This window comes from Aquila chrysaetos, chromosome 7 (assembly GCF_900496995.4).
Source record: "Aquila chrysaetos chrysaetos chromosome 7, bAquChr1.4, whole genome shotgun sequence".
Classification (NCBI taxonomy): domain Eukaryota; kingdom Metazoa; phylum Chordata; class Aves; order Accipitriformes; family Accipitridae; genus Aquila; species Aquila chrysaetos.
The window spans coordinates 2813235-2825360 of NC_044010.1; the positions used below are offsets into that span (position 1 = coordinate 2813235).

The 12126-nt window shown below is 37.5% G+C and overlaps 1 protein-coding gene across 10 annotated transcripts in view; it reads right to left on the reverse strand.

Moving 5' to 3' along the window:
- The window catches only part of STXBP5L (syntaxin binding protein 5L), a 203634-nt gene that overhangs the window by 43266 nt on the left and 148242 nt on the right, over positions 1-12126 (reverse strand). For 6 of the 10 annotated variants that reach the window (XM_030019693.2, XM_030019690.2, XM_030019695.2 and 3 more), the window contains one exon: positions 5298-5363. The exons of the other annotated variants lie outside the window; for them this stretch is intronic. In XM_030019693.2, the coding sequence (XP_029875553.1) occupies positions 5298-5363 (66 nt within the window). The remainder of the gene's footprint in view (positions 1-5297; positions 5364-12126) is intronic. 10 annotated transcript variants of the gene reach the window in all.

Consider the following 12126-nt stretch of genomic DNA (forward strand, 5'->3'; position numbering starts at 1 on the left):
CCCCGTTCCCCACTGCTAAAACGTGGATTTAAGAGCCTAATATTTAGCTACCCAATTGGACAAGGTATACAACAAGGTCCTGGAGGTTTGGCTGCTGGGGCTCAGAGCCAGTGCAGAGACAGCCCTTTTCCTTCGGTGGCCTCAGGCACAGCGTCCCAGGCACCACCTTCCCACGGGAGCTACTTTCAAGCCGAACCTAACTCTCACTCTGCCCTGAGCTACAGCCCCGGCCGCACTGCTGCCACTCCTGTGCCTGGCCACAGCCCTGCTGATCCCGACTCACGGACCGACATGCTCGGCCCTAGTCACCCTCCCCAGAGCTGCCCTGCTCTCTTGCTTAGCTCCTGTCTCCCCAGTCCGTAGGAGCTACTGGTGAGGTCAGGTCCCCTTGAACCCTGAGCCATGCACCATGGGCTGCATGGGGGCTACCCCTGCTGCTCCCCCGGAGCCAAACAGCACGGCCCAAACCCAGGTCCCCATCTCCTCCCCTCTGCCAGCTCACACTGCGCCCTGTTCCTTGCTAATCCCTACATACACATCCCTTCTCAAGATCTTAAGCAAGCATGAATTCACCTGATCAGAAATGCCCTCACATATTGGAAAAAGTGACAAGATGCACCTTGTACTCACAGTGCAGGAGCTAACTGCTCTAACAATTAATTTGCCTTCCGACTAGCAGACATTCTATTTAATATAAATAAGTAGAAATAGTTATGCTGTCAGTGTTATCAATAATCAAGTTTCAAAATTAATTACATTGTTTTCCACACACACAGAATGTTTTGAAACATTTACTTTCTTGCTCGCTTTCCATGAGAATATAATTTTCAAACTGAGTCAAATCTCTTCAGCTACTTTGCAGTTACCCATGAGTTAAAAAACAGCGACTATTAGAAACTTAATTATATTCTTCTTGAAACAAAGCTATTTAAAAACATATCACGTAGTTAAGTGGGAGCTTGGCATGGCATGGGCCTAATCCCAGCAGCTTTAAACAGTGGAATCAATGAGGACAGCAGCACTTGGAAGTCACAGTACATATGAAAACTCGTAATCTTGCCTTTAGGGACCTGTTCCAAAGCTCATGGGAATCAACTGTGCAAGTCTTTACATAGCCTTCTCTAAGCTCTATAGTCTTAAAAGCATTTTGGATGCGAGCCCCCAATATGAAGGTGGTTTCTTAAGAAAAAACACAAATGCACTTTCATTTTAGAACAGACATTTGAGAAGTCACTCTCCTATACACGGACCAATGAAATTCTTCCCTTCTGGTCTTTGAAAGAAGTCTAAACTGTCCATTGCATCTTACACAACAAAGTTAAATGACCTCTCAAAGATGCATTTTTTGTGCTCACAATGTATTCTCAACTGCATGCTTCCGTACAAAGCTGCATATAAATGGCTAAAGCAGTAAGGGACTATACATTATATAATTATGTATACTATATATATATTACATTCCTAAGAGCCCCTGAATAAATTTTCCTAATGAGGAGATAAAAATAAAGGTAAACTTTACTGGAATGGGTACTGTTCTGTAGTACATTATATAATAATTAGCTCCAGCATTGGATGTAGCACCATTTACAGTATGAGTGCTTACAAGGCCTCAGAGTTTTTTATTTTGTTTTAGAGCTACTGAGCTCTCACATGCCATTATAGAGTGAATGTAGTACGAGGCCCTAACTTTTGACCTCCAAATCACAAACAACAATCAAAATGCAGTTTGACTTTCTCCATTGAAAGAACATGGCATGCATGAGTAAGACTAAGATTTTCTGATGGTATTGAAGAATCCTGATCTCTACTGTTCCTTTATATTGTCTGAGGGTTTTTTTTTTTTTAAGCCAAATAGCATTATATGGCATGCCAGGCTGCATCACTGCTCTCATGAAATATGCTCTATATAGATAAGTGTTTTGGTTTTTTCTTTTTAAAGTTTTTTGTTCCACAATTTTTACCAATGTTATTCCATATATATTGCTCTATCTGGAACGCATTTTATTTACAGTGGAAACTGCCACCAGTCAGTTGTTCACAAATAAGCAGAATCTTTTAAATGACTTCATTAACTTTTTATCTTCCTGTACAGTATTGAAAATGCATCACTATAGTATTTAAATACTAATTTAATTAAAATAAGATACCAGTGGTTAAGGAAGATTATTCCTCTCCTCTGCCTACCATTCTTAAAATGCAAGGTTGGTATTTCTTCACTTGCTGCTACCCCATGTGCCACTGTGACTTTCAGAAAAATTTTCATCAAATGATTTCATGTTCTAGTCTGAAAGGCATTCAGAACGGGAACCTGATTTTTCAATTACACTGTCTGCAAAGCCATGCTTTAGTGAATAGTACAGGAAGAAGACCTGAAAAGATAGTCTTGTGAAACAAGTTTAAATATTGCTTAATGGAAGAAGTTGGATTTGTACTGAATTAGAAACCAGCCCTGCTTGTAAAATAAGGAGTATTCTTCAGCACTGAGTCTCTTGCTCAGTGCTCCAACGAACACATATGCCTAATTCTGATTTGGGGCAAGGGAGAAGAGAAACAACAAAGCTGAATTACTGAGTTGACCTAGGCTGGCTCTGCAGCAGCTTAGTCAGAGGTTACAACACTGAAAAGCAGTAGGATGTTACAGGCAAAATACTTTTTTCAGGGAAACTGAGAAGGTTCAGGCAGGCTAAGCAATGTTCAGGATCAGACCAAGAGATGAAGAGGCAGGAGATTTTTCAAGTTCTCAGAGAGGCCTTTATCAACACTGTTCTTGTGGGCCTGGTTGGAACTGAAATCTAAGTTAAGTTACTAAGGGCTCTCTTAAACGTAAAACTGTTTGCGTCTACATTGGCAATTAGTGTGCTGGAGGGATTCTTCCTAGGCACTGTCTTGGAGTCTCAATGTATGCACATGAGCACATCAGTGTTGTCCCTCAAATCATTCCCCTTCTGATGGAAGTGAGGATGAAGTTGCTCACCAGCACGCGTCGTGTGTCGTGTTTGTCATGTACACTGCTGTCCTCCAGCAGTTTGCACTTTGTGTATGCATTGTGCATACGCAGGGCCAGTAACTGGCAGGAACTTCACTGCCAGGTGAACAACTGATTTTGACGTGATCTGGCAACCGTAATGAATTGCAACAAATCAAACTCTTATTTCTGTCTTTGCAACCTCATCAACTGGTGATGCAGTCACACCCAGTAGGGCCTTCATTGGGCAGCAGCTTGAATCACTTGACTCAGCAGCCAAGTTTTTTTTCTGTTTCTACTAAATTTCTGAAAGATAAAGTCTTGGTCTCTCTTCAGCAGAGGAACGTGGCCACTGGTTTTACAAACACAGATATCACGGGACTCTACATAGAGTACACCACACTTCCATTAAGGAGCTTGTGTGCCACGAGCTTTAAATAGATCAAAGGCAAGACTGGAAGTAGAAGGATCCTGCCTGATGAATCTGTAACTGTGCAGATCAATACGTTGCGTTCTACAAGAAAGAAATGTTAGCCAGTGCAACGGCTGATGTAGCTGTGAGGCTGTGCTGATAAGCACGAGGTAGTTCCGCTCCCAAGATCTTGGAGATTGCAATTTTGAGGTCAGTTACTCCAGATGATTAGGCTGGATTTTGTCCAGTTTTAGAGCAGGTATGCCAAAACAAAATTATTTTAATTTTGCATTAATTAAAAAAAAATATATTAGTCACAGTAAAAGTAACTTCTGTTTTAAAAAGCAGTTAATTCTAATCATAGTTACTGCCTACAAAAGTGCACCTGATTTCACATTTTAAAGATTCAAATATAGCTTGGAAAACAACATGGAAGGGCTAAAATAGGAAACATTCATAAATGTCATGTTTTCCTTGCTGAATGATTGCCAAAACAGAAAAGAAGAATAAATTTTGGAGCAAATGATCTTAAATTTATCTAAAATAGGTATTTTTGATCAATAGTAGAATGAAAAAAAATCAAAGTTAACTGTAGAAAAAGTTGCTATAGGAGTCACTCATCATTATAAAACTAAGCATATGCACAATATGTTTACCAAGTCAGTGATCTCTTAGTTTTCAGTAAAAAGAAAAAGAGTTCGTAGCTCGTTTCTGGAGACAAGATTGAAAAGATGAATCCCAGTGAGCCACACAATAAATAGTCTAATTATACTGAGTTATCAAATGTTTTATTTTAAAGCCCATATTATGCGTTTCTGAGGCCCAGCTCAAGAGTTTGAGCTCCTAGTGTTATGCCAATATTATTATAGCCTATTTCACTTTGATATTCCAATGTCTACAGAATTTGGGTTGCAAAATATTTCAAAACAGCTATTTTGTTTTAGTTCTTGATGTGTCAGGGAAACACTTTTATTAGTTTCAGCTTTTTGTAGATTACTAATTAGTGGCCTCCATTCAAGATTAATGTGTCCTGTTATAATAAAGTAAAATATGTGAAATAATAACAGAGGATTTGGATAGCATATTTGTGGGAATTTATTACCATAACTGAGGAAAAAAAAATTATCTATCAATACTTACCAAACTACACGGAAAAGAAGTGTGATATGCATTCCACAAGCAAAATGAATGTATCACAGCTACACCTCCTTATTTTCCATCACATTTAAGAGTCAGCTACTAGAAAATAGCTCTGAGCAACAATCTTTAAGACAGTGAACTCACATTAAAGAGATCAATGCAGACTAGGCACTTGCAGAAAAAGTCTCTAGGAATGAGATGAACTCCACCTTCTGAAGGACTATGAGTAAAATGGGAAACATTTACAAATTTTTAAATGGCCAAGATTTCACTGCTGGGTCAAAGTGGTTGATAAGTGAGTATTTTTATTTGAGATTATGCTTCCATTGTAGATTATATAACTTAAGCACTGGTGGGTTCTAATGGTTAAAATTTACCATCTCCATATTGCTATTTTTCAAATAATTTCTCTACATGCACATATGCATATGCATAATAGATATAAAAAATTATAAGGACTCCCTACTGAAAAAAAATGTCAGAAAGCCTTTTAAGAAAACAGAGAAACAAGCCTCTAATAGGAGGATATAGGAATATACCTGCACAATGTTGTTAATTCAAATGTTTTCATACTCTTCAAGATGCACCACGTACATTTAATTTTTCTTTAAGTCAACAGGCTTAGGATTTTATTGTGCTATGTAATAAGCACTTCTCCAGTAATTTCTTCTGTTTGGAACTGTAACTATGCACTTCACGTCTTAGGGATTAATGAAACACAGTGATGCATGACATGAATGGCTTATACAGACTGCAGGAAGAGAAGCCAATCACCTTTACCTGAAGTGGGAGACTTGCAACGCTCTAGCTCCAGGGAAACTGGACTGTCACTGAGTTCAGTCAGGCCTGAAAAAATGGAGTTAAAAAGTTAAGTTACAATCTAACAGGGCATGCTTCAACTTTCTTGGTTGATGATATTCTGCACTTTAAAGTCAATTTGGAGAAAGGAATGGTGTGAAATGCAAGGGAAATAGCTATTTCAGATAACTGCAGTTATCAGGCTGTCACTGCAGAAATTTAGGTCTAGTTTAAGAATCACACCTCTTGTTAACTCAGATTAGTTTTCTGAGTGCCTCAGGGTAGACAAAGAGTGACTGTACCTAACGAGAGAAAACAAGTAAACATAGTTTAAAATTTTAATGTCTGTGATATGAATCAAACTCATTTATCCCTGTCAAACTGATGTGGAAACAACTCTATGCTTTCAACTGCTGCAGAATGCAGGGAAGAAACCTTAAAACTGGGCGAGAAAAGGGGGGGAAAAAGCAAAAAAGACAGTACTGGTGAAAGAAGAAAGTGAATACAAAAATATCACCACTACTATGCAATATTAGGAATTTTTATATGAATTCACACAAGATAGCTCATTTTAAAGGACACAGAGGCAATGATAATGCTGTCTGAATATAACACTGAATTTTTTGACAAGATACTTTATATATTGTTTATAAATATTTGTGAGGAACTCGTTTGTAGCAGTCTACCATGGAAGACAGCAACAAGTAAAGTAATCTTAGTTCATACTGCTTAAGCTTGGGCTTGCTTCTGTGATCAAAGTAAGATCCATCTTTGGCACAGGTTGCACGTACAAGTTTGAACATGCCTTTTGGCACGCTAAGAAGAGAAAGTCTGAGCTCATGCTGTCCTTTACCATGGGCTGTTGAGTGCGTGAACTGGGCATGGCCATACCTATTCAAATGTACCCTTCGTGTGTACCCAGTGGTGTCCTACGCCCTACATCAAGTGGTTCACACTCGTTATATGGAGCTCTGACACTTCACGCCTTAGGCTACTTGGGACTGGCAGACAGCCCAGCACCAGACATCCATCTGCTAGCAATGCAGACTCGCAGCACTCGGGTCACAGAGCCTAGTGAACATTAGCCCACATTCAGATGTGCGTTACTGTCGTACTGATACTGTGTTCCACACACGCTCTGCATATGTTGTATCTTGGAAGTCAAACATCCTATCACAACCTTTCAATATGCTTTAATCTGGCACCGTGCCTCCTGCAATGTGACATGTTTTAATTTTTATGGCTTCTGGACCCTTAGACTCTTGTTTTAAAAAGAAATCTGCTACCATTTGGTCATCAGCGCTGTTCTCTTTGTATTAAAAACAGTGGGATCTTAATCTAGGTACCGGTATTTTTATTATAATATAATTTTGAACTGCTCTGAGAAATGGGGAGAATCCAGAGCCCCAACAAGCAGAATAAAAAGCTCCTACCACTAATGAAGCTGTATGAGTGCTAGAACAACTTTGAGTGTGCTTTGGAAAAACAGCTGTATTGATTTGGCCTGTTAAGTCAGCAGTAATGACATAACTGCTCCTGACTTTTAAACAACAAAAGATCACAGTCTAGATGCTGATGTTGAAAACCAAAGATTATTTTGAGAAACATACTTGAATCTTTCTTTGTTTAAACTTAAAATCTGTGAGAGAATTTTATATTCCAGTCAATTGTGAGTCCAGTTACTTTTGACACTACGATAGATTTCAGGAACTGCAACCGTTTAGGCAGCCTCTCCATGTACAGCTTTCTTACAGCTAATCTTACTTCTACCTGACTCTGGGGTTGCTATATATACATAGAGATTTGGGACATAATTGATTTTTGCTGCAGAACTGTCTGCAAGCTACAGTGGGAGCAAGTTTGGCACATTTGCATAGCATCAGAGGCCTTGGATAAATAAAATGAAATATTAAACTGTTTCTTTTGCAAATGCAGTATTGCAGATATTAAAATTTTAACAGCATGGTTACGATGTGATTAATGAAATTCTTCAAAACCTTGTATAGTTACTATTGGTGATAGTTACAATGTCAAATGTCAGGTCAGATTTTGCTTCTAAATAGAGTGTCTTTTTTTGCAAGTTGACAGAAACAGTATTACAGCTCAATATAAATTATGGTGCCACTGACTTAAGTAGGAAACGCACCAAATCGCACCACTGTTCTGAAAACCCAAGAGCAACCACCGTGAGAATAGCACAAGCTTTTTATGTTTGGCAACAGTTTTACAACCCACAACAATAAAGATACATGTCATGTTACGGTATTTAAAAAACGGTGAACATGTGAACTTCTCTACAAATCTAGACTTGCTGTCAAGCCACTGTCACCTCTAACGACAACCACCAACAGATGCTTTTAAAAAAGAAGTGCAGTAAGTCCCCACGTTAAGCATAAGTGGTACTACGTGCCCTGCACAAGGGCATTGTCTTAATCTCAGATGCTTAGATTTGCTTAAGCACTGCCACTTGCAGATTTCCTCCTGCCATACATCTTGGTTAGAAACGCTACAGTGAGTTCTTCTCATTATCGATCCATGTATCCAAAGTCTCTTTTAATCACACTAAATTCTAAATCCCAAAGATGTTATATGGCAATGAATTGCACAATCATCATTCACTGAAAGGAATAAACATCCATTTATCAGTTTTTATGTGTTACCTTTGATTCCATTAAATGTTGTTTTTGTTTCCCTTTAAGGTAAGAAAGGGAGGTCTCAAGCTTTTCTTTGTACTACTGCTTATTTTCTGCTGTCATTCCCTTTTTAACGAAACCAAGCTAAATATTTTCAATAATTTATCATGTATAAGTTATTTCCATGCAACTCAGCTTCCCTTGAATGTTTGAGAGACTACAACAGCTACTGAAGTTAGATTACAAAAATATTTTCACTTTTAATTTTGAAGCTCTGTAGGCCCAATCTGTGTTCTGAGATATTTTAGCTATTTTTAGCCAAAAATCCACAAGCCAGCAAATTTTGAGTCCAGGTAGAGCGAGAAGAACATAGCAGCAAAACTAAAGGCAAATAACTGAGATTGCCAATGTAAACAACCACCTGTGAGAAGATATACCCACTGACATTATAAAGAAATTGGCTTTGATTCAAACAAATTATAATTGTGTGAAAATAGTGCAAGATATAAATACATCACATAAGGCATTAAAGCACTTTTAAAGACACATCCCATAGATACTTTTCAAAGTTTACTGTGATTCCCATTTTCTCTTTATTGAAGCATCAAAAAAATGTATTGCCAAGTATGGAGTAACAACTTCTATAAACTCATAATTTAATTTATAATTAATTTTTAAATTTTAAATTTCTATCTCTGTGATTAAATGATTCAGACTGATCATTTACTTAAAAGCACTCAAAGCCATCACATCTTTGCTTATAAATAAATGAAATATAAATAAATTATCATAAATATTCACAAGCCAGTAAGTAAGCCCAGTGTTATCTTAATCCATCATTTTCACACTAAATTACCATACTATGTTTTCTTTATGTTTAAATATGATGCAATCTTTGGAAATGACAGTTAGTTCAGAATATAGCTGTTGACTTAAAACTCAACCTATATTATCTTCTACTGTGTTGTCAGGTGTGATTTAAAGCGTCAATTACTGATATGTAATGACTCATAACACACAGTTTTCTGTGTCCTCCTGTCAGACCAAGGTTACTTTTGCCGACATCGCCTCAGGGGACTGGCCTGAAGGAGGAACAAGGAGTTCTCACTGAAAAGTCTTCATTCTGAAAATTATTTTCCAATGGATCAACATCCTTTGAACTTGCCGACTTTTTGGATGCTTCATAAAGACTACTTATTTTCTTGTTTTACCAACAGATGGTATGAATTTCTAGTAGGAGATGTAAGTTGGTTTTGCAAGGTGGTATTTTTATATTCTGCTGCGAACACTGTCTGTCTATATGCAGTAAACGTACTTGTTTTAATACTTGAATATATGTTATCTACCAATAGGTAACGTACAACAACGTACAACTTCATTTCAGTTGAAGAAAACCAAAAGAAAACCAACCAAACAACAATACAGTTCTGCACTACTGCAGAGAGAGTTTATTTGGCTTGGCACATATTCTTGCTACAAAGGAAGGTGGCTGCCAGCAGATGTTATAGCAAATGGAACAGGTCATCAACACCAGACAGCTACCCCCAGCTCTGCACTTACCCTCATCTTAGCCTCTTAGTTTCCTCAAATTACTTCCCTGATAGGACAATTATGTCTCAGTCTCTCCCACTATATATGCCCAGAACCGATGACATTTCTCCTTCTAATTTCTTCCCTTCTTGCTTCTCCCTTCCCACTCTCACCTCCCAAACCAGAGAATGTGCTGTCTTAATGCTCCAAGTCCACTCCAGATGTTTCCGAGTCTAGCTTACACATGTATACGTAACTCTTACCAAGCTCTCTATAGATTTATTGCCTAAATTTCAAAACAATTATTCCACCACTGTGCTTTGCATATCGGATGTCCTTGACATTTTTGATTATGTCTTTCCTTTGGAAAGACCTCTCTTCTCCAACATATTGCTGCTCTTCCTTGTTTGATGGGTTTTTTTTTTCCTTTCCCTCTTCAGTTGCAACGCACCCCAGACTGAAACTTCAACACTTCCTTTATTCCTCTGTCCCAGTATTTGGAGAGGTTCTCTCCTATAAACAGGGCAATAAATATCTTTTTTTACCCTAATGATTCATAAATACACATCTCAACTTGGATTCCATCCATCCAAGTTAGAGTAGTAATCCTGTCTTTCTAAAATTTACTCACAAGTGTCCAGACATGAACTTAATGTTGCCAAGACGAACTCTGTTTTTTTTGTGCTGAAGTCTTCTCTTTGCTACTTCAACACAGCTAAGAGCACCACTGCCTTCCCTGATACTCCAAGCCATAATATTGGTTTCACCCTTGGAACTTCACACTTTAACTCTCAGGTTCAGGCTGGATACTAAACTAGACTGTTTCTTCCTGCAAATCACCTCCAAAATTACCGACAAAAGTCTAAGTATCTTGCTCCTTGATAATCTCTTCTTTGGCTTCAATGCCTGCGAGTCTTACTCTCTCAAACTGATCCTAATGAAATTATCTTCCTGGTTCATTACTTAATTGAATCAACTCCTGATATGTCTTCCCATTAACTTCCACTTTCATTTATATAACCCTCAAAACTTTAGACCTAATGCTTATGTTATCACATGGCTGCTCCTGCTTTTGCCTTAATATCAGCTTCAACTACATGATTTCCAAGAAGAATTTATTTTTCTTTTCCCGTCATCATCCCTTACGAGAAGAGATAAACTTGTAAGCAAAATCTTAAATCCATTCTCAATACCCCTCTTAAAACTCCTATCTCAGATAAGACATATAGCAAAGCATAAATTGAGAATGACTTAGCAAGATATTTTACAGTCTATGACACATTCTCGCCCTGTTCTTTATCTTATTGCCTGGTGCATCTTTCTGATCACACAGTACGTACTCCTGTATAAGTATCAAATGGCAAAAGCAACAACCAAGTAATTTCTGAGGAAAGAAATGAAGCAGTTAATGATCTCGCACATGAGTCCGACTCATACTCTTCAGTTACAATGTATACAGAAAGATTTTGTGGACTTTTCCAATTTTGAGGTTGAGGATGGAAACAAGATAACACATTTTCAACTATGAAAAACTCTATGGTCTGTGTTTGTCATTTTGAATGAAAATGTTGGCCATTTTTTGTCTTAGACTTTATTAATTTTTTAGCAGAGGGAAACCCCCCGAACCTTTGACTGCTGTCTGTCCCTCAGGTTCTCTGTTACAGACTTGAAATTAGCAAGACCAGACAAAAACTTTAAGACATTATACACTAAACCTTTTTATGGACTGCTGGATTTGTAACTGGACTAGTCTTAACTAAACAAGCCACCTTTTATGAAGTATTACAAAATAAAATCATAGAAATCAGTTGTTGAGTCATCAGTTTAGAGAGACGGAATAGAATTTCTTGTGCGACTGTACAAATCTATTTCAATAGCTACACAATTCTATTTATGTGAGATGATAAAACAACTGCCACCCCTTTATCTTGCCTATACTGAGTATTTAATGTAAAACTGCCTATCCAGTTGTTCTGTGAAAACTACTTTAAAGAGAGATGAATAAGAGGCATCCTGGAGACCTAATTACATATAAGCACTGCAGTTAATTAAGATACATACAGCTCAACTGTTGAACAGTCATTTTTGCAAAATTAATTATTGCTTTGTTCATCGCATTCTGCAGTGATGAATACTAATATTTAAATTACGTTATCACTATAATTCAAAATTTAAAGATATTAAAAACATTAATTTTCATGGCTCTCTTTGATGTATGTATTTTTATACCCACTTTACATTCCCCATTAAAGATCAGAGGCGTGGGATGGTTCCCCAAAGTCAAATATTCAAGTACCAAACCGAGATTAAAATTTTAAATTTCACAGCACCCAATCCAATCAGTACTCTTTTAATCCACATTGCTCTTCTGAAAATAGGGAAGAATTAATTAATAACTACAACCAGGCAGTGCCATTGCAAAACAAGAAATGCTTCATATAAGTAGATGTACACTGAAATGAATATAAAACCAAAGAACGATACTGTCATCAAGAACGTAACATTGTTGAAAAAATAATTTCTAAGGCCCAATCTGCCTCATAGAAGTCACTGAGGTTTTCTCATTGACTCTTTTGGAAGAGGAAAACAGATTTGACGTATCTGTATAATAAAGATAATTGTCAAAATTAAGCATGGTTGACATCACA